Genomic DNA, 25,119 nt, shown 5'->3' on the forward strand with positions numbered 1-25,119 from the left:
CCGATGGGGTGTCGATTTACTCGGTGCTGTGTTTCACAACTTGTTTATTTATATACGTATAGCGGATGATTTTTATTGAAAATTAGTATTTATTGATTTTCAGCCCCCAAGTGACTGTGGTACATACCCACATAAAGACTTCCAATTGTGTGCTTTGCACAGAGGAGGCATAAAAGGAAAGAAATGTTCTCTCCACATTAAATAAACTTAAGGACAAGAAACAGATTTATTTTGATGAATAATATACAAACACACTCCTGTAACATGTCATGTTTTATTTCAAACCAGTGTAGACAATTATATATCACTATATATAGTATTTTCAAAATATATTTGTACAAATCCCCCAAAAAAGTATTGCATAAAATTTAAGAGTAGTTCATTGTAAATGTTCAAATTGTCATGCCTTCCATATTTGATTGCCGAGACGAGCGAGTAGAGGGAAATGCTTGCATTGGAACTATTTATTTTATGCAATGTTTTTGTGTGTAATTCACAGCTTAACAATCGGGTCACTGAATAATTTGTTAGGAACAAGATTCTGTCAATTTCCAGTTTGACAGAGTTTCCATTATATATTAGATTGAAAATTTTTCTCCCAAAAGGCATCGAACACATGCTCAGTAATGCATACCATATTTGTCTATTGGAAGTGCATACAAGCCAAAAATCATATTTGTTGCATACTCGATCATTAAAATATTACCCCAGTTTTTATTTTGACCATAGAAACATCTATGTAAGCTCCTTTAGAAGAGATATTAACCATTATTGTACCAAATCCTTAAACCTTAATTGTACCAGTCCCAAAACATTTTTATGTGATGCACATGCCATCAGTTAATTTCCATACTTGCATGCAATGGAAGAACAAAATATATATATATTCATTCATTTACACTATATACATTATTTTGATATTAATTTCCAGGAATGATAAATTTGTCTTAAAGATGTTCAATACAGTGTCACCTTCGAGATGTGCATATGAAGCACAATCTCTGATAGTTTGAATATACCCTGGTAGGCCAGTTCTTTTGTATCTCATAAATATTGTTTCCTCTTGTGCATTATTGTACAACTCCGTAAATCTGTATATTAAATCTGAATGTTTTCACAAAATATAAACCAATATTTTCAAATATAAAAAGAGTATGGTTGTTACAGCGTCTATATCATAAACTCTTCGATGTGGACACAGAAGCATTTCACGCATGTATTTACAAAATATTCAAATTTTCAAAGGCCAATGTTTTTTTTTATTTTTTATGTTGTTCTCTACCAACCCTATCATTATTCAAGGTTTCAAAAATTTGTTTATACATGTACCGGGTATTTGAAAGGGTTTTACTTTTTCCCTGGTAAAGCCTGTGTTTCAATTGCATGATATAAGCATGCAATTTTTTCAAAATGAAGTCAGTGACACCCGCTGTTTATAGAAAAAAATTAACTCCCAGTGTACAAAAAAAGAAAATAATTCTAAATTTTTTTGTGAAACTGTATTGAACATTCTTAAGAACTGAATAAATTTTAAGGTTATATAGCATTATTGGATTGGAAGAAAGGAAGGTTTTACTATAATAGTGCGTTATCAAACCATCTGGATGAGGGTTTATGGTTATTATTTGATAATCAGGTCATATGAAATTCAGGAAAATTTAGAACTCTTAATGTCATGTTAACCAAAAAATAAAAGATTAAAATTAAAGACTAATATTAATCCACTAATATGTAACTAACTACTTTTAGGAACAGGAATATATATTTCTCTGAAACTGTTGCTTTTTGAGACATAGTACAGGCTTCTCCAAAACACTTTCTATAAAGTTGATATTTTTCTGAAGTGGAAAGTCACTTATAAACATGACAATAAGAGTTCTAAATTTCTTTTTACTGCTTTCTAAACTGCTTAAGGCCACACTGATTTAATTTTATGGATGACATCCTCTGGAGACCTCAAAACTAATGCGAGAGGGCGAAAAAAAAATGCTGCTGTAACTAAAAGGACTACAGAGCTGGTATTAAGAATTGAACCACAGAACACAGTGTATCAAAAAAACAAGAAGTCTTTATTTGTACATGTAGGAGGCACATGTTGATGTACACATCTCGTACTGTATTACTGTTACAGATATAACCATTTCAGACAAGCTCTAGTACATGTAGTCATGATGAAGTACCTTCAGTCAGAAACACTGCATTCAAGGTACAGCATGAACACCATTTTCAGTACAAGTCAAGGCGGAATGTACATATCACTAGGTAGTCCAAAACGAGTTTTACGACAAGCCGGCACTTTGCAACAATATGAGTGAGCAAGTTCCGTACAGAAAACTGATCTGTGGAGACTCGTTGTCGGGGATTTTGTTTTGTTTTTGAGAACAGGCGAAAACTAATGCGCGCGCGGATGTCATCCATAAAATTAAGTCGCTGTGGCCTAATATTTCAAAAATCTATAACTTGCAGCTGCTTCAGTAATTCATTATTATTTGCACAAGCAATATATCTGTTACATGAGCTGTATGACTGCTAGATTGGGATTGTGATGAATCACAGCAAAGCCTTCCAGTAGTTGTTGTCTCTCCTGAAAAAAAGAAAGTAACAGAGATAAGACAAGATGTGTTTTGTGTTTCTTACCTTATAATGAAGAATGAGGGAAATAACTGGGACGGTAGCCGTGGAGTAGGTGTTGTTTATTAAACAAGCCATGCATGGCACAGTCCCCGTTAATTATCAAATTTAAGATATATAGTTTTGTTTATAGTAATATAGCTGGAATATAAACATGTCAGGAATATGATTATGATGATTGTTTAACATTTAAATGATTGACATTTGTATCTGATCGTCAAAAAGAGTATGCAGAGATATTAGAACAGCATTAATTAAAATAAAATCAGCCATTTTGAGTACATGTATAATGAATATATAAAATTTGAACATAGTCAGTCAAAGCATGTCAGAGATAAGGCTCTAGAAGCCCATTCATTAAAACAAAATGGCCACTAGTCAGCCATTCTGAATCCGATCTAAAAAATAAAATAACGTGCATCAGAAACTCGTTATGTCTAATGTATATACAAAGTTTGAACAAAATCCATCCATAAATGCTTGATATTTAATGATTTTTTAGCACAAAAATGGCCACCATTCGGCCATTTTTAATAGGATCGTCAAACCAATATATCTGTATATCTATGACATGATGTATAATGAATATTTATAATTTGAACATAATCAGTCACAGCAAGTCAGAGAGATATGGCACTAGAACCACATTTATTAAAACAAAATGGCCGCCAGTTGGCCATTTTGAATCTTATCTGAAAACAAAATGATGCGCATCAAGGTCCTATAATGTCCAATGTATATACCAAGTTTGAACAAAATCCATCTATAAACAGCCGAGAAATGCTTGATTTTGATGAATTTTTAGAACAAAAATGGCCGCCATTCGGCCATCTTGAATCAGATCGTGAAACAAATTGATGTGCATATGTATAATATCATGTATGTGTCAAGTTTGATTGTGATTGGTTCAGGCATTTCTAAGATACAAGACCGGACGCACGCACGGAAACATGGACGCACTGATGCACGGAGGTCAAAACATAGGTCCCCGTTTTCGGACTGCGTCCGAACAGGGACTAATAAACAAATTATGTAATTTACATATTGTATACAAATCTATGAGACCCAGTATCACTCATTTGTTACTCACTGTAGCTCTGTTTTAGTAATTTCCTTCCCTGCCGAGAACAACTCAGCTGCTTGGGACACTGTGGGATCAGCACCTATGCTAGCCACCGCTACCACATTTTCACCTCTGGTGATAGAAAAAAACAATGCATTACCCGTTTTCATATCGCAGGCGGTAAAACAAGTGTATATTGAAAAAACAATCACTGATTTAAAATCAATTTATGAAAATTCAAAATATGACCTTGTAAATCATCTGAATTTTACACATGTGTTGTACTGTACATTTTATCTGAAAACCCTAGACACAATTTTGATCATGTGATGCAACATGCAAGTCACATGACATTGTCCACTACCATCTTTACTTACTTAGTGTAGTATGCCACAAACTTCAATTCTTCAGTACTGCCATCAATAATGACATCATCATGACCAACATTATACCCTTCATGTATACAGAGACAAAAAGATGTAACGGTAGTCGAGTTTCATGGGAATTTGATGTGGAGGGAGTCGTCACCTGCACGGATGGCCTAAAGCGTGTTGGTGTTTACAAAGACACGTCTACTCATGAGCCTTTGCATTTGTAGTGTGCGTTGTTACCTCCACTTAGGACTCAATTCCCATGTATGCGCAGGTGACAACCCTTCACTTTTAGAGAACAGGTCTAAGCTTAGTTGATTACTTGAATTTTAAGGCAAACTAGTGGTGTTATATATATTCATGTAGTTTTGTAATCAAATTTATACGATACTACCAGGGGTAACTTTATTTTTATCTTGACATGCATGAATCACTATAATGGAATGGCTAATACCGGTAAGCAAAATCAATCTTGACTACTCACGTGTACTCAAATAAAATTCCTCTAACTTTTTGTACACATATCCTTGATTATATTAACTTAATATATGAATAGACAAATTTTCAAAATAATTTATGTCTTTTAGCAACATTCAGACTCGATACATATAGTGCTGCAGAACAGTCAGCTGGCAAGTATAAGGTCACTTTACTTACCTGTGAATCTAAGACTCTTTCCTAACATCATTGTCCAGAAATATGGCACAGAGTGAGTTTCTATATCATGGTCTAGCATGTTTAGAGCTGCTGTACGACCTAAACAAATTAATAACAATAACGTACACAAGAGTAAAAAAATACCAATTATGAGTGGCAAAAATGAATATCTGAAGAAATTGAAAGAATAAGTATGAAAGTTCACACTGATAGACATCAGTATTTTGATTAATTTGACACTTACCATGCATATGTGCAATCTGCCAATGTTGTATGTTTACTTTTTCATCGTTAGCCATTGTAAGGGGAAACTCTACAATATCACCAGCAGCGTATACATTAGGTTTATTTGTTCTCATATACTGTATATGAAAGAGGAGATTGCAAATTTTACTGTTAGGGTTTACTTTTGTTTGAATCAAGCATCTTCTTGAATAATTGTTGAGTATAACTGGTCGTTCACACACACAAATAATGGTGGTGTTCGCTGCTGTTATTAAAAATAAATGTACGTGTTCATGTTAATAAAACCACATAGGGGCAACATTGTCACAGCAGAGTGTATGCTAGTGCTGATCAGTGAGCAATGTATGCAGGTTGGTAAAAATTATATAAACAAATGAAGTCAAAGTGCCCCCCAACCAATAAGGCATTTGTTTTTCCAGGACCAGTTTCAAACATGGCTACCGGTACAATCCTGTATATCCAGGACTTTTGTCAATTACAAGTTAGTTTCATTATCAACCTCACCACTGTTATTTTTAGTATCAGTGCAGATTCTGATAAATTGATGTACATGTTATCATGGAACAAGTTTGAAAAGTGATACTCATTTCAACCATTTGTTCAGAATTAAAGCTTCAAAAAACAAATGATTGACTGACATTCTTGCTAACATTACTTTGCACTACCCTACCCTAACATTATATTAATTCTATTACAATATTTTAGAAATATTAAAAGATTATTATAGAAGTGTCTTCATAAAAACATATTTTGCACTCAATTTAATATTTGGTGTGCACATTTAATTGAGGAATAACAATAAATAATTCTTAATCCTCACCTTATTTACAACAAGTTGGTTCCTGGTATTCATGGTAAGTCCACTGTCTTTGATAAAGTCTGTGCTCGGTATGACACCTGCACCCACTACACAAAGGTCTGCTGGTAAATTTTCACCAGATTTCAACTCAACTGATTTTAACTGACCATTCTCACCATGGAACTCCTTGACACTGTTATTCATGTAAAATGTCACATTTTTTTCTTCCAACATCTGACGTGATTGAAATACAATAAAATAATTTATTAATTTTTGCACGATTTAGAACTTAAAGATGCAATATGAAAGAAAAAAATATTTTTTAATATTAATGTTCGATACTGCATATTTGTGACTAAATAGGATTTTGATTTATTATAATTTAAAACTACAAAATGTTACTTCTGTAGCACTTGCACAACATTATTTGTTGGATGGATAATTAAAAAGTCACTAATATGCTACAAGAATGTTTTCAGTGCAAATTCTCATCAATATATATCTTTAACTGACATGATTTTCAAAAAAATATATGTCAGAATAAATAGAATTCTACAGATTTGAATCTATCACAAACTTGTACACATCACATTGGCTACAGTTAATCAATTAAGATACATGGGCTATAATCTCAAAATTCCCACCACTGATCTAATTGTAAATCCAACCTTTATATTTTATCAATTTTATTAATGATTTCGAGCTAAAACCCCTAAAATAAATAAAGTTGTTGCTAGTCAGTTTTTTTCCAAAATACATTTTGATTTTTTTTTCAAAAATTCAGACAAAAATAATTTATGTGTGTGATGACCAAATACATGAATATTTTAATATTTTAAAATAACAATGGCCACTTGATTCCACCATGTCATTGACAATGATGATTTCTTCTGTGATAATGTGCATGGGTTTATACTACAAGAGATGTGCTATGAGTTAAAACATAAAGAGTACAAACTATTGGATCTACGAATAGTGATCATACATGCATGCATATATTGTTTAAAACAATTAAAATTATGCATGCTCTCACCCGCTGTAGCACTGAGCCCACATGCTCTCCTAATGATGGCTGGAATGCTGTATTTGACCTACCAATCAACGTAATATGGCCAGCCGTGGCAACGAGAAAACTAGCGATCTCCATGCCTATGGTAATGTAATGTAAACGACACATGCAGATAAACATACCTACTGGGTATAGGGTACAGATATGGTGATGACATCATTTGAGAGTAATGTAAACTGTTTAATTTTTACTATGAATTTTCCTGATTAGAGAATGTGATGGCATTTGTGTAGATAAAAAGTCGCAACACTACAAATAATTAATGAAATCACCATTCTCAGTATCCTCACTCACTCATCATTATTACACTTTTGGAATGATCATACACCTGGTGAAGGTTGATCGATCCATACAATAATTGAAATAATGATGAGAGGGTTAACAAATGAGGGACAACAGATTAAAATTTAAGTACTTTTTGAAGGCCTCTTCCCACTTGTTCTCCGATTGCAAGCTCAAATGGAACATTTTCCAGACCCACGGCAGAAATATAGCTGGTTTTATCAGTGAGAGAAGCAGCAACTTCCATTCCTGAGATGGAGAGAATGAAAGAGTGAAGCAGAAAATAGTACAGAGTGACTCAGATTACTAGTAGTTTGATCAGTATATTCTTAAAGATGGTTCGTGTTGGTGATCTCTTAAATGAGCTTAAACATGAGACATCCCGATACAAGGGTGAATTATATGTGAAAAAAAAATAATTCCATGCAAAATTACAGAAGAAAGCAATAAACTATTTAAATGTCAATTAAAGTTGGTGTGGTTAGTGTGATGGCAGATTATATCAGTATAGTGGTGTTACAATTCAGGCTGGTGGTATGATGGCTAATAAAAGACATTCATGTCTTCTTATCTATTATGACTGTCACTCTTATGACAGTTTATTGTGTATTTGTGTTAAATGAAATCAGTCAAGGCAAGTCAGAGATACACCACTGGTGCAATATTTGTTAAAACGAAATCACCAACATGTTGAGTTAGCTATTTTTATTACAATCTTGAAAAAAATTATATGCATGAAGGTTTCATCGTTTACAATGTACATAACAAATTTGCATAAAACATTTCTATGCATGAATGAGATCCATGTCCAAAATGAATTTTAGCACTAAAATGGCTGCCATTTGGTCATCTTGAATTGAATCATGAAACAAATGCATGTGCATATGTATGATACGACGTGTGATGTCTGCGAAATTTGAAAGTAATCTGCTGAAGCATGTCCAAGATACAGGTACAGAGGTGAAATTATAAGAAGAAAATTAGAAATAACAATGGAATATGCTACCGTGGATCTAAAATAATGACGAGAAAAAATTAATAGACTGGGGAATAAACATCATCATATATATGCTAATGCATATCACAATGCTAAGCAGAATCTTACAAACAAGGAACATTGTATAAACATATTACCAACACTTTGAATGCAATTGTTTTTGCTAGCCAAAATTTTGATGCCACATTTTTATTTTTTCTTCTTTGAACCAGATGGACATAATTTCCCACTGGATACAAATTAAAATTGTTCGAACAAATTTAGAAAACATAGTGTAACTATTACAACCTTGCATATCGAGAATCTAGATATTAACTAAAAAAAAAATATTCAGGATAGATACAGATTGCGGTATTTATCTGAGTTATGATATAAATTATTAATAATTGATGTGGTATGTATTCATACTTGTATAATAACCTCAAGATTCCCAAGAGTTCCAAAATAGTACAGAAATATACCTTACTTATTGTAACCAAAAAAATATGTCAATTTTAAGTTACATTTTCACAAATAAATTGTCAAGCAAACTTTCTACTCATACTTTCTCTTCATTAACATTTCATTAAATCTAAAAATAAAATGTAGGCTATATATTATGAAAGGTAACAAAACTTGATGCTTGTGTTCAAACAAATAATGTAGTGCTTTATTTGGCCAATATTTAAAACTTTTAACTGATAATTAGTTTTTTAAATTATTCACAGTTTCAGTCAAATAAAATTTAACAGATAAAAAAACACAGATATTAAATGGGACTATTACCGGGGTACATAGAAAGTTACTATTCAAATGCATTACACTATGTACATTATTTAAATTAATACTATACTTTAATGTATTGATAACATGAAGTGCACTCACCAATGAATGAAGTCCCTACTATAACAACTTTCTTGCCCTTAGCGTGGTCAGCAATGAAATTAGCATCATCCGGAGTACGCAACAGACATACATTTTTCAGGTCATGGCCTGGTATCGGAAGCACTCGCGGACTGAAAATGAACAGTAAACAATTAATGCCACAATTAACTTAATATTGCTTGAAACCATGACTTTGGGATTTTGCTGTTAATTCTCTTTAACCATTTTCACAAACAAAATCTGCGGCACAATTTTTTGAGTATCTATTTCAAACACAAGATATGTAAGCCACTGACAAATTTTGTTCAACATTAAAAATTGAAATGTAGAGAAATGCAAAGAACTTCTCAAAATTTTAGCAAAAAAAATTATAGGGTTCAAAAGATTAAACTTTGAATACAGATGCACATTTATTTCAAATCCGTGATGATCATATCAGGTCCAAACTTCCAGCACAATCATTTTCCCACAATTACATATAATACACTTTGTTTTACAGGGAGGACTTGTGAGAATGAGAAAATAAGATTAATAATAATCATCTATAATACAAGTAGTTTGCTTTTCTGTCAACTAAATAAACAATATTTTAAATGTGCACAACTTTTACATTATAATGCTAGTATAAGCTTTTCTTCGTTTGATGTGAATCAAATGCCTTCTATGTTAACCTTTTTCTCATGATGCAATTTACAAACATCTGATATATACCCACTACTGCTTGAGATGAACATTGAAGTATATTGCAAAATATGTATGATGACTTGGGATTGGTTGAATGATTTTAATGTTTATACATAATAAACCCAGTAAATAAAGATGAAATGCATTATGGGATAAATGTAAACTTACGTGCCACCAGTAGCAAGTAGCAGTTGGTCATAATTAATACTTTCACCATTTTTGAATTTCACTGAATTCATCATGGTATCCACGGCAACAGCTTCCATATCCGTTGACACCTCAATATCATAAACAGAGTAGAAATCTTTATCCCTGAGAGCAATGCTTGCAGCTGTACTACTTAATGCCTAGACATGAGAAATCAGTTGAAAATATTACGTTTTTTTGTTATAAAGCAAAACAGAGTTTGTTGTCTAGAATCTATTAAGTGCTTACCAGGCCACCTCTACAATATAATATATTCAAATATCATGTACTGTGAGCTGGTCAAATTTAAATACCCTCTGTTCATTGGCTAGTTTAAATGACATGGAGAGTGCCTCAATAAAAATGACATCCACAGATGACTGACAATGCTTATGACAATGACTGTGACTTTGTTCATTGACTATTGACACCATGCGTCAATTAGGGAACTCTATAGAGAATACATTTTTTTTAAAGTGATTTTTTACGTCAACATGCAGTGTTCCATTTGGACAGAGTCCATATTACATTTTGTGTAATTTAGTTTTCATGATTGACCTGCAATATTTTCAGTTGATATAAACTTAACAGAATAAGATGATAGAGTTAAATTAAATACTGAACTTACTTTACTGAGCTTTGGTCTATCATAAGGCAGATATTTTTCTTTTGTTGCTATGACAACCCTTCCTTTGAAGCCTTCTTGGCGAAGTGTTTCTGCACAAACCTCAGAGGCCGCACCTACAAACAAGCAAATAAATACAAACTTGAAATTGTCTTATTCCAATTTTGAAATTTCCTTGGACAGGAGCTCCTACAAGTGAAACTATGATGTATAAGGTATAATACTATCTGCAGTATCTAAAATTTGAGTACAGTCCCTCTATCATTATATTGTGATAGAGGGACTGCGATTTGAGTAATAACAAATCAACTTATTGGAGAACCAGAAATGCTATTCAATTGCATAAGTATCAAAACATCACTTCATTTAATTTTCCATAAAAAAAAAACTGAATCAAAACAGCTATAAACTGTACTTGTATCTGCACTAATAAATCTAAGACAGAAGTGACCATCGAGATCATACTGAGAGCAAAGGAACCATGTGTCTCGTATTTACCCTCAAATAGTGTTTCATTCTCTTTCGTCAATCACAATTTTCCTGATCTATGTAACAATTCAATTCAACAGTGAGCGTGATAACGTGAGAATGTGGAACACTTTTGAGGGGCAAAAACAAGTAGTTCTCTTGCTCTCAATAAGAGCACTCAGTGGCCATTTGCATCTGTAACAGGGAATATAGTCTAATACGTGCACTTACCTCCACCTATGAGTAGAAACGTCTTGTCTTCTTCCGGCAATCTAGTTGACATCGACTTGATTCTTCTATTTTTTTCTAAGGCCTGTAAACATAACAATACACATAACATCATAATAAAAGTACCAGTATATTTAGGAAATTGTAATTATTTTTTATTGCCTGAATTCTAATATCTACGAGCAGGTACATTTTTTTTGTTCTACATGGTCCACCTTTACCAGTTTCTTTGTTCTAACCATGAAATCTTTCATTGATGCATTTACCAGTAAGTAGCCTGTTTTTTTAGAACTACCAGTACTTTGTTCTCACATGATCCAAGTGGAGAGTACAATTTTCCCTTCACTACTTATTAATGGGAATATTTATAAGTTTTTGATGCATGATCACTCTACTGTATGAGCTAAGCCGGTGATTTGCAATGGAATGCAAAATGCATACATACATATGAGGTACGATATCTACAGGTTAAAAGGTCATTTTTACGTTACGTTACGTTACGTCACATAACACACACTGTGACACACAACCCGGGGGCTGCAAAAAAACACCTAAATCTCATTGAATTCACAGTGTAACTTCATTAGAGTTCTCCTACTTGGTCACTATTACCAGACTGTTTTGGTGCTCAGTCTGGTAAGATTCCTTGATGATAGCAGCACCATAGTTCTACTCTAACGATCAATTAGCATAGTGAGTTCTTGGCTCACATGTGCTTTCACTGAAGCAAAAGTGATATACATGTATGTTAATTATTGAATTGAGTAAATACAGTGGACATACCTTTTTATTTGTTTTAACCACAACATTGTCATTCTTTATTTCCACCTGTAAACAGTTTATAAAATATTTTATTGTACTGTGACAGAAAGAGTAACTACTCTAACTATGCCAAAGCCATTAATAAGTGAAAGTTGGGTAGCTTATTTTTTTTTTCTGATTTTTTTTCCAAAGATTTATCAAGACCTTTCCAAATTTTTAAAAGGAATTGCCAAAAAAATAGACGACGAGCAGCCTTTCAGCTGAGAAAGCTCTGCTGGTAGCAATGCACATTTCAATTAGAGAATTAAAGATATTATCACAAAATGAACCAATCTGAGAGGTCAAAATGTAGCACCTAGCTGGTATATGTACAATATCAAAACAATCACACTTGCGTTGTTTCAAGAAGAAGTCAAAATAACACTTTTTATCAATAACGACAGAAATAATCATCTAAATTAGAGATTTGAATATTTAAACACAAAATGAACAAATCTAAGGAAGATCTACCCATATACAATAAGCATCAAAGAAATCAGGCTTGTTGTTTTCAAGAAGAAGTCGAAATTATAACAAGCTGACGTGGAAGACTGTGGACAATTACTCATATGACAAGCTCCGCTCGACAAAGTCAACACTGAAGCTAAAAATGTATTACCCAAATCTGTTTGGGGAATAATTACATTTAAAGAAAATAAATGGACAGAGGCTGTCACAAAAAACACAATATATAAGATTTGAAATATCACTTATATTTTTTATATTTGATTGTAACTTACATCAAATTTCTGTACGCTATCCAATCCGGGGTAATCTTCAATATCTCCAGTCTGTGCATTAAAACATGCACCATGCCATGGACATCGAACTCTGCCATTACATAAAACACCTGCAATGATAATAAATGATTTAATCAACAAATGTTCTGATTTGATGTAGATTAATTACTTACCATTTACAAGTGGTGCACCATAGTGACTACAGTTAGAGCTAATAACACTGTTTACTTACCATTTACAAGTGGTGCACCATAGTGAGTACATTTAGATCCAATAGCACGGTTTACTTACCATTTACAAGTGGTGCACCATAGTGAGTACATTTAGATCCAATAGCACTGTTTACTTACCATTTACAAGTGGTGCACCATAGTGAGTACATTTAGATCCAATAGCACTGTTTACTTACCATTTACAAGTGGTGCACCATAGTGAGTACATTTAGATCCAATAGCACTGTTTACTTACCATTTACAAGTGGTGCACCATAGTGAGTACATTTAGATCCAATAGCACTGTTTACTTACCATTTACAAGTGGTGCACCATAGTGAGTACATTTAGATCCAATAGCACTGTTTACTTACCATTTACAAGTGGTGCACCATAGTGAGTACATTTAGATCCAATAGCACTGTTTACTCACTATTTACAAGTGGTGCACCATAGTGAGTACATTTAGATCCAACAGCACGGTTTACTTACCATTCACAAGTGGTGCACCATAGTGAGTACATTTAGATCCAACAGCACGGTTTACTTACCATTTACAAGTGGTGCACCATAGTGAGTGAGTACATTTAGATCCAACAGCACGGTTTACTTACCATTTACAAGTGGTGCACCATAGTGAGTGAGTACATTTAGATCCAACAGCACGGTTTACTTACCATTTACAAGTGGTGCACCATAGTGAGTGAGTACATTTAGATCCAACAGCACGGTTTACTTACCATTTACAAGTGGTCCACCATAGTGAGTACATTTAGATCCAATAGCATAGTTTACTTACCATTTACAAGAGGTGCACCATAGTGAGTGCATTTAGATCCAATAGCACTGTTTACTTACCATTTACAAGTGGTGCACCATAGTGAGTACATTTAGATCCAATAGCACTGTTTACTTACCATTTACAAGTGGTCCACCATAGTGAGTACATTTAGATCCAATAGCACTGTTTACTTACCATTTACAAGTGGTGCACCATAGTGAGTAAACTTAGATTCAACAGCACGGTTTACTTACCATTTACAAGTGGTGCACCATAGTGAGTACATTTAGATCCAATAGCACTGTTTACTTACCATTTACAAGTGGTGCACCATAGTGAGTACATTTAGATCCAATAGCACTGTTTACTTACCATTTACAAGTGGTGCACCATAGTGAGTAAACTTAGATTCAACAGCACGGTTTACTTACCATTTACAAGTGGTGCACCATAGTGAGTAAACTTAGATTCAACAGCACGGTTTACTTACCATTTACAAGTGGTGCACCATAGTGAGTACATTTAGATCCAATAGCACTGTTAACTTACCATTTACAAGTGGTGCACCATAGTGAGTAAACTTAGATCCAACAGCACGGTTTACTTACCATTTACAAGTGGTACACCATAGTGAGTGCATTTAGATCCAATAGCACTGTTTACTTACCATTGACAAGTGGTACACCATAGTGAGTACATTTAGATCCAATAGCACTGTTTACTTACCATTTACAAGTGGTGCACCATAGTGAGTAAACTTAGATCCAACAGCACGGTTTACTTACCATTTACAAGTGGTGCACCATAGTGAGTACATTTAGATCCAATAGCACTGTTTACTTACCATTTACAAGTGGTACACCATAGTGAGTGCATTTAGATCCAATAGCACTGTTTACTCACCATTTACAAGTGGTGCACCATAGTGAGTACTAGTACATTTAGATCCAATAGCACTGTTTACTTACCATTTACAAGTGGTGCACCATAGTGAGTACATTTAGATCCAATAGCACTGTTTACTTACCATTTACAAGTAGTGCAGCATAGTGAGTACATTTAGATCCAATAGCACTGTTTAGTTACCATTTACAAGTGGTGCACCATAGTGAGTACATTTAGATCCAATAGCACTGTTTACTTACCATTTACAAGTGGTGCACCATAGTGAGTACATTTAGATCCAATAGCACTGTTTACTTACCATTTACAAGTGGTGCACCATAGTGAGTACATTTAGATCCAATAGCACTGCTTACTCACCATTTACAAGTGGTGCACCATAGTGAGTACATTTAGATCCAATAGCACTGTTTACTTACCATTTACAAGTGGTACACCATAGTGAGTGAATTTAGATCCAATAGCACTGTTTACTTACCATTTACAAGTGGTGCACCATAGTGAGTAAACTTAGATCCAATAGCACTGTTTACTTACCATTTACAAGTGGTGCACCATAGTGAGTACATTTAGATCAAATAGCACGGTTTACTTACCATTTACAAGTAGTGCAGCATAGTGAGTACATTTAGATCCAATAGCACTGTTTACTTACCATTTACAAGTGGTGCACCATAGTGAGTACATTTAGATTCAATAGCACTGTTTACTTACCATTTACAAGTGGTGCACCATAGTGAGTACATTTAGATACAATAGCACTGTTTACTCACCTTTTACAAGTGGTGCACCATAGTGAGTACATTTAGATCCAATAGCACTGTTTACTTACCATTTACAAGTGGTACACCATAGTGAGTGCATTTAGATCCAATAGCACTGTTTACATACCATTTACAAGTGGTGCACCATAGTGAGTACATTTAGATCCAATAGCACTATTTACTTACCATTGACAAGTGGTGCACCATAGTGAGTACATTTAGATCCAATAGCACTGTTTACTCACCATTTACAAGTGGTGCACCATAGTGAGTGCATTTAGATCCAATAGCACTGTTTTCTCACCATTTACAAGTGGTGCACCATAGTGAGTACATTTAGATCCAATAGCACGGTTTACTTACCATTTACAAGTGGTGCACCACAGTGAGTACATTTAGAACCAATCGCATAGTTTACTTACCATTTACAAGTGGTGCACCATAGTGAGTGCATTTAGATCCAATAGCACGGTTTACTTACCATTTACAAGTGGTGCACCCTAGTGAGTAAACTTAGATCCAACAGCACGGTTTACTTACCATTTACAAGTAGTGCAGCATAGTGAGTACATTTAGATCCAACAGCATGGTTTACTTACCATTTACAAGTGGTGGACCATAGTGAGTACATTTAGAGCCAATAGCATGGTTTACTTACCATTTACAAGTGGTGCACCATAGTGAGTACATTTAGATCCAATAGCACTATGTACTTACCATTTACAAGTGGTGCACCATAGTGAGTGCATTTAGATCCAATAGCACTATGTACTTACCATTTACAAGTGGTGCACCATAGTGAGTGCATTTAGATCCAATAGCACTATGTACTTACCATTTACAAGTGGTGCACCATAGTGAGTGCATTTAGATCCAATAGCACTATGTACTTACCATTTACAAGTGGTGCACCATAGTGAGTACATTTAGAGGCAATAGCATGGTTTACTTACCATTTACAAGTGGTGCACCATAGTGAGTACATTTAGATCCAATAGCACTGTTTACTTACCATTTACAAGTGGTGCACCATAGTGAGTACATTTAGATCCAATAGCACTGCTTACTCACCATTTACAAGTGGTGCACCATAGTGAGTACATTTAGATCCAATAGCACTGTTTACTTACTATTTACAAGTGGTACATCGTAGTGAGTGAATTTAGATCCAATAGCACTGTTTACTTACCATTTACAAGTGGTGCACCATAGTGAGTACATTTAGATCCAATAGCACTATTTACTTACCATTTACAAGTGGTGCACCATAGTGAGTAAACTTAGATCCAATAGCACTGTTTACTTACCATTTACAAGTGGTGCACCATAGTGAGTACATTTAGATCAAATAGCACGGTTTACTTACCATTTACAAGTAGTGCAGCATAGTGAGTACATTTATACCCAATAGCATAGTTTACTTACCATTTACAAGTGGTGCCCCATAGTGAGTACATTTAGATCCAATAGCACTGTTTACTTACCATTTACAAGTGGTACACCATAGTGAGTGAATTTAGATCCAATAGCACTGTTTACTTACCATTTACAAGTGGTACACCATAGTGAGTGCATTTAGATCCAATAGCACTGTTTACTCACCATTTACAAGTGGTGCACCATAGTGAGTACATTTAGATCCAATAGCACGGTTTACTTACCATTTACAAGTGGTGCACCATAGTGAGTACATTTAGATCCAATAGCATAGTTTACTTACCATTTACAAGTGGTGCACCATAGTGAGTACATTTAGACCCAATAGCACTATTTACTTACCATTTACAAGTGGTGCACCATAGTGAGTGCATTTAGATCCAATAGCACGGTTTACTTACCATTTACAAGTGGTGCACCATAGTGAGTGCATTTAGATCCAATAGCACTGTATGCACCATGCTCTTTGATTAACAACGCTTTACCAGATCCAACAGACACTTCACGCATCCTAACAAAAACAAACAAAATAAACATGGAACATCATAAAATAGAGTTGTTTTATTTTTACATTATTTTGAAAGAAACCAGAAAACAAAATATTTTATTATTTTCACAATAATTTTTTACACTTGGCGACTAAATTTTTACTAAAACAAAATTTCCTAACTTAAAAATGAAGTGATATAGGAGTCAACAATCAGAAACTCTTGTTTCCCTTCACTTAGTTTTGGGCTTGATTTTTTTTTTTCAGAATGAGCATTGGCTACCCTGTAGCAATTGTGTATGTGTGTTTTTAAATATAGTTTTCTGTTTCCCTTTGTGGTTGGGCTCGGTCGGCCATATTCCAGCATAAGATTGGAATTCAACAACTTGCAAACTCACAAATCACTTGTTCAATGTAAACTCTATTTATTGCTGATCAAAACACTTCAACCAAATTTACAAAAGTAAGCTTCTGGTAGTTGCAGAATTAATTAATTCCAAGCGAAAATAAAGTATTTTACAGTAATTTCATATAAGCACAAAACAGTTAAGCATAGACTACACTAGAACAGAACTACCTTTAAACTTTAAAAGGGGGAATATTTTCCAAGCAGACGGAGGTCAACCAATCAGTGACTGCTTACTAAACTAATCATGGAATATCAGCCAGAAAAGAAGGATAGAATGTTTTCCCAAAGAATTTTTTTACAGAAAATTCCAGGTTAGATCAAGAATATTATACAATTATTTTTAAGCACACAATTCATGAGGAATTATGTAATATCATCCACCTGTATGTGATATTTAGAAATTGTGACAGAATGAAATTCAGAGTGACCTACTTTGGGTGTTGTAGACGCTCACTCAAAGCAGCAGCAAAAATATGTATTTTAAAAATATTGTTATCACTAGCACATGTCAATTTTTAAACTATTTCACATGATTCCTAAACATTCTATATAGTTCTTATTGGTTAAGTTCTAAATAAATATTGTAACAATAAAACATACTCTCCATCTTTCAAATCATCTACTTTGCATACAACAGCTTCCACTGGTACCACCTTCTGAGCTTTCGGTAGTGGAGCCACACCATGTTTATCTGAAGAAAATACACAATATAATGAAAATAAGACAGCCATTTTAAGTTTTATTTTATTAAAAATTGAGGAGAAATTGTTATTGGGTAGGTGCTATTCAAATCAATGCTGGTACACGAGTAGCTTTTTTTATCAACAGAAAGGTAATCTTCTTTGCATACTTAAAACTGGAAACTAAAAACAATAAATTCAATATGAATGGGACCAAAGGTAGATAACAAAAATAAAAGGCATGCAACTTTCATAATCATGCCAGAAGATCTCGCTGTATTCATAAAACAGGCATAAAAACAATATGCACAGTGCAATTAATGCACATCCAACTTTATCTTGATCTCTTGCCTGTGTTAAATTTCTAAATATGTGTTTGTCACAAGATCTTTCATGTTAAGTGGATCTTCAGAGCATATGTCACCATCATTGCATGCACTTAGCTAATGTCTACTTATAGCAATGTACATGTATGTATGTAACAATAATACAGAGAAACCTGTCTAAACTGAACTATGTGTGACTGAAAACCAGTCCTGGACAGAATTCCACTTTTCATGTACTTGTACAAAGTAACCTTTATATTAAAACTAATCACATATGTAGACCAACCAATTCTCAGTACTATTCTTTTCGATGTACATTGCTAACAGTATAGATACATTAAACAGGCAATATTTTTCCTATAGCTATTATACCATGTCTATTAAATAATAAATAAATAATTATGCATGCTTCAATACGATCCATGCCTGTTTTTAATCAAAGACAAAACTTCTAATATTTTTTTTTTAATTTGGTTCAGTTGACCATGTTGTATAGAATTGTGAAGGAATTTTATATCATGATTGAAAAAAAACATGCATATATACTTATTATTTTTAAATAATAGAAGTTTTGGCTTTCCCTTTAGTACAAACTCAATGCAAGTCATCATGCTAGTAGTATCTATGTACAAATATAATATGAAACACAAAATAAGTCCCAAAAATCTGTTTAATATGCGTGTGTTTTTATGGTGCATTGGGTTGTGAGAGTGTTGGAAACTAATTAATGCTGGAACAAAAGTGGAACACACCACAAGAGTAAAAATATTGTTATTGTCACAAGAATGAATAAAAGGAAATAATAATATGTGGTCACCATAAAATAAAATACAGTTTTCTCAGTTTTAGGGCATTTTACTATTGATATATCTAAAAACTTTGCTCAGTCACCTATGATGAAAACAAGATATCTAATGTCTTACTAAATACTTTTCAATGTCTTGTAGTATTAAAAATTAACAATATTGTAATAGTGGTAATAAAAAAACTGGTATGGTATTTTCAGTCAATTTATACATTGATTTATTCTGAACTGAATACGATGACCCATATTTTTATTTCATTTTCTTCTTCCTTATACTGAAAATTTCACATATGTAATATTTTATAATAAATCACTTTTACTTTGAGAAGTGTTCTATCTTATAAGGTACAAAGCCGATCATGCAATTGTAACACAGTGAGTGAAATAATTCAAGTGTTGGAACACGTTCAATTGCCAAAAAATGACATTGATAATTTAAAATTTAGCTTTGTTGGTACATGATGACAAACATCACTCAACTTCAAATCATTGGTCGATTAGCAGGAATCCTGTGTGAAGATTCACCCTTTTAAATTTACACGAATTAGAAGTCTACCAAGAGTAGTTTAATTTGAAGTAATATATAAATGATATTGTATAAATGAGTTTTATCAGAGGTACATTACTTGGGGTTTGCAACTACGGTGACATGATACCAAGATCCCATTTCAATCTCGCTCTCGCATAAGCGTTCCAACTCAGAAAAATTCGAATGCGCATGCCCGAGGTAACTGGGATACTGAGTTGTCCAGGTGGATCAAAATAGCTGCTCGCGATATGACGGATTACGATAACTATATTTTCTGTACATTTTCGATGTATTACATTTTTTCACTATGAATGTGGTAATACATGTTTTATTATTTTATTACAAACCGCCTATTTCATGTCAGAAGGTCGTAGCACCAGTCTCGCTATCTACGAGATGAGACTTGAATGGGATCTTGACATGATGTCACCATACAGTGCTATGCGCGTTGCAAACCCCAAGTAATGTACCTCTGGTTTTATTTATTAAAATTGCATGAATTTAAATGGTGCGAGAATATCAAAAAGTTGGGGATATCAACTATTTAGTCAATTTCCTGCTCCAATGAGACTTGCTGTAATTTAAAAAAAAAACATATGATCCATATTATATAAGTACATATAGTATTATAATAAATATCATTATAATTAATAACTTTATTAGCAAATTCCAAATATAGAATGATTATACACGATATTTCCAAGATGGTGGATATGTTTAAAAACAAAGTTCATACTAAGAAATAATTGTCAACATGTTGGGCTTCATACAAGCAGTTACATCAGGAAAATATATAATAATACCGGTAGTATACATTTAGACAGTATGTAGTCACATCGACCTCTGCAAAGAGTTGGTCGATACGAGCACTGTACCATCTTCAAGTATACTTTGCAGTATCCTCGTATTAACCTCATACTAATGTTCCACACACATTACATTGTACATACACTGCACTGTTAGGGATTAATTTAACACAGACGCAAACACCAAGCAACAGCAAGAATTTGAAGTTGTATACATTCTATATGTTACCTAGTTCCTTTACCGGTACAGTATAAGACTTAGAAGCGAGCGGTGAATCGGCAGGGAGTGATTTGTCGGTATTCAATGAAACTATGTAAGCATGGAAGCATAATAATTAATATATGAATTAGTAAACAAACCATCTTGAACCGTGAGAGCAGACAATGCAGTACACTGGCAAGCTGTAAAAGACTTGTGACCATGGTTTTTGTTTATATACTCAAAAATAAATGAATATTTATCAAGATTCAACAACACAATGAATCCTATAATATTGTGAATGTGTTACAAAACAAAAAAAACTAAAAGGATTCAGGTAAAAACATGCACATTAAAGATTTTTTCTAAGGTTTTAATAAAGATTTATTAATTTAAAGCTCAATTTTAAAATAATAAAATAATGTGCGAGCCCATATAAATTTTAGAAAACCAATTGACCAAACTTAGCACATACACTGCTTGTGTAAATTAAAAGAGTTGCTATGGTCAAAATTAGTCATACATGTATTTTAATGATTCATTACACAACAAATGCAATTATGAGTTTATATGTGCCTCTATTATAGATGTGCTTCTGATACAGTAAATCTGGTATCCCTGGTGGAACAATAATTATCAGTTGCTAACCAAATGAAAATGAATTACTGCATAAGAGCATATTTTCCTAAAAAATTAAAATAATAATTCACTAAAAATTGAAGTTATTGTCACGAAATAAGCAAATTCGATAGTGATCTGATTGGACTGGTAGTTTTCTTATAGTCTCTTCCTATGCGTTCTAATGGTTTGCCTTTTAATTACTAACTGTTATGTGTAACTATAGTCCATAATAATTTAAAACAAAACATTTTGAACCATGGCATAGATGGAAGTCCTATTTCATGATTGTTGACATGTCTTTTGTACACGTTGCCATAGTGATGCAGAATAATCTCAATAACCAAACAAAGACTCAGCAATCAAATAGTTTAGTAAGATCAAAGTTTGTCTTTGACAAATACAGCACTGTTCTCATTTGCATATGAAAAACAGTCAAACATTTTCTTATAACACACCATACAGAAACAAAACCAACAATGTCAGAGAGGAAAAAAATAAATCAGAATTTGGGGAAGCGTAGCCTTATTGGTGTCCACTGGGTCCAACTTTTTCAGAATGAGCATTTCCGCCACAAAGTACCAAGATTTCACTTTATTTCAGCAAATAGAACAAGTAAGAATACTTTATTTGGAAAGCACAAATACAATGATGAGTCCAAAAAACAAATAACAATTCAATAAAATTAGGCTGAAATATCTGAATGACGAACACAGATTACTATTTTAAGATCTATTTTAATACATAAGGCTAAAAATAGAATTGTTCCTGGTCTTCATACGTTCAAATGTATGGTGCTATGAGTGCTAATTTTTGGACATTTTTCTATCATATATATTGACAATATTTTGACAGAAACCAGTCTTGAGCAGCCTTGTTTGAAACAAATGGTCTTTTGTCTCTGTCAGTATTTTGTAGTTCTGACACTTTAAAATAAAGTGCTTACAAGGAAATTATGTACAAATTATGTACGAAAGGTACAATCACAAAAGTCAAAATAATGAAATTTAAAATGAATCAACTCACCCTCCTTGGATGTGCAATGACCCATTCTTGTACTAATAAGTCTTGAAAATAGTGGTAGAGTTTTCAGTTGACTGTAGCGACCACTACCTATCGGTAAGAATGACCGAAATCGACTCGAACAAATTTGAATCTTTTTCACAGATCTTTCAAGTGTGACAATCAGTTGACAGGATGCAGATCTCAAAGGACTCGTCTCCGCAAACCTCCTTAGATGTACAACAGAAATGGACTGAACAGGACAACTAAACACAGAACACAGACGCTGGACGACAACACTCCTCATTCGTAATAGTTTTACACTTTCATTCTGCAAGAAATAATTATTAATCGGTGTTATTTATGTGGGTCAATCTGGGGTGATATACTTACATAACACAAACAAACTTTTTCAAATTTAACTTTAGGGCTGGTTCATTTTTCAGCACATTAATTGATGTGTACAAAAACTTTTATATTTTTAAGCTCAAAAATGTATCTGTGTAAATCAAATTATGCTGGAGAAAAAAAGCCATGTTTGGATAATCAAGCTATGAACGAATGAGCACATAGATGGTTGGATACAGAATTTTTGGATGAGCAAGAATTTATTTTCCAGTTATTTTTTTTATCAAATTTCTTTATTAAAATAGATATATCCCACAAAGGCAATTTCAGTTCCATACAACACTGATTAAAAAATACGAAAAATTGGTAAAAAAATTAGCTGATGGCCTCTTAAAAACTAATATTTCTGAACTTACATATCTCAACATTACAACTTCACAAATTTGTGCGATAGTAACAAAAATTAACTGTACAAACAGAGGACTTTAAAAAAATAAAGAACTAGAGCAGACAATATCCTGAAGCACTGTAAATATTCAAAATATCTGGAAAGAATGAACCAACCCTGTATAACTTTTTCCACATATTTTTCAAAAATTCTGATCAAAACATGAAGACAACAGAAAATTCTGTCTATTTGGTCCAAAATTTACAAAGAAATTCATTTATAAATACAGAAAAATATCTAAAGTGTTACACCAATTTTGGAGTTAATTTCACTTGCAGACGACTTGGGTGTGGATCGGGGTGTCGCTTCGCTGCGATCTATCGAAAGTAAGCCTCAAAGACCCGTGGGATAAGCTAGTTTGTTCTGTCATCTATTTTGAACAAATTTCTTGTTTGCTTCATTTGATAATTCGAAAATGTATAATTTAAAGTAGATTGTCAGTAGTTAATTTTGAAATAAAAAATGTCTGTTTTAATGATCAGCAGACAAACTACCAGTAAACTGCACAGAGATTTAGTTATAGCCAGAAAATAAAAAGTGTAGATGACTAAAAAAAATATCAGAAAGAAGTAGCCACATCCTGTACTTTTGGTCTACTTTTTGGTGGTTATATATTGTTTTGTAACTTATGACAAAATTTTGATCAAAAGGTTTGTTTAAATTTACCAGGTCACATAAAAATGTGGACTGTCTGTTCAAAATGACAGGTAGACAGGTGGCTGTACGAAAACAAAACATGTACGAGGATTATGTTAAATTTATTATGGTACACATATTAACTGATCTTTTAAACCGTCCATTTTAAACAACATACCAGTACTACAGTATGAGGCATATAATAGTGTTTACGGCTTTAACCTTTTGAGAACCAAAGTTGGATTTTTGTAACCTTTTACGAAATAAAACACATTTTTTCGTATTTTGTGATCGAGACATGTATAACCAAATGGAAATTACGTTCATTTGGTCCTAAATTAACAACAAAAGTATGGAAAAATACATTACTATCATTGGCATATTCAATCTGATAAACGTAAAGACTCCTACATAAGACTTTGACCAGATTGTTCATTGAATACTAGTAATTAATATTCGATATTTACGGAAGCTAATTCCAGCTGCTTCCCGAGTTACCAGCAGTTTTTTTTCAATAAATGCAACTTTATGTCGCAATATATGTATCTTTATTGTAAATATTAATATTTTATCAACAAAACATTGACACAGAAAGCAAGCAACAGTAGTGCTATATCGCTACAGGAAGTACCGGTATCACCACAGACATGCGGACAGACATGCCCCCTTCCTTTTATTCGCGACCGTAAATTAAACAAATTTATTCTGCGACGTCGACGACTTTGAGCACTTACCTGTCAATATATACGATTTACATTTGATGTCTTTGTATTTTTTTTAAACCAAAAGAGCACATTTATGTAGACACCTTCAAATTGTACTTTTTTATAGTCCCGCGACTGCCAGCGAGTTTGTTATTTGCAAGTTGTTATGATGTCAAATGTAGGTGCTAAGACCCTCTAGGTGATAGCAAATTCACAAGAATTGAAACAAGAACGACATGACAATTTTAATCCGATAGATAATTTTTTTTTATTTTAAGAACAAAATAATATTAATACTAGTATATTCATTAGAA

The 25,119-nt window shown here is 33.3% G+C and overlaps 1 protein-coding gene across 2 annotated transcripts; it reads right to left on the reverse strand.

Annotated features, from left to right (window-relative positions):
- Positions 1-260: 260 nt before the first annotated feature.
- Positions 261-24,989, reverse strand: LOC100378482 (apoptosis-inducing factor 3-like). Of its 2 annotated transcripts, none has more exons than XM_085491298.1 (17): positions 24,836-24,989; positions 22,694-23,000; positions 18,305-18,395; positions 17,210-17,319; positions 12,712-12,821; positions 11,954-11,998; positions 11,174-11,255; positions 10,478-10,590; positions 9,832-10,010; positions 8,980-9,110; positions 6,801-6,916; positions 5,789-6,001; positions 4,967-5,084; positions 4,723-4,821; positions 4,072-4,147; positions 3,722-3,826; positions 261-2,584 (listed from the first exon to the last, which is right to left on the reverse strand). In XM_085491298.1, exons 2-17 carry the CDS (start codon positions 22,974-22,976, stop codon positions 2,551-2,553), a joined length of 1,905 nt encoding a protein of 634 aa, XP_085347424.1. In that variant the 5' UTR covers positions 22,977-23,000; positions 24,836-24,989; the 3' UTR covers positions 261-2,550. The 2 variants fall into 2 exon arrangements, with proteins under 2 accessions (XP_085347424.1, XP_085347422.1); XM_085491296.1 differs by lacking the exon at positions 6,801-6,916 and adding an exon at positions 7,252-7,367.
- Positions 24,990-25,119: the final 130 nt, after the last annotated feature.

The sequence above is a fragment of the Saccoglossus kowalevskii genome, chromosome 16 (genome assembly GCF_978046115.1).
Source record: "Saccoglossus kowalevskii chromosome 16, keSacKowa6.1, whole genome shotgun sequence".
In the NCBI taxonomy this organism is placed as follows: domain Eukaryota; kingdom Metazoa; phylum Hemichordata; class Enteropneusta; family Harrimaniidae; genus Saccoglossus; species Saccoglossus kowalevskii.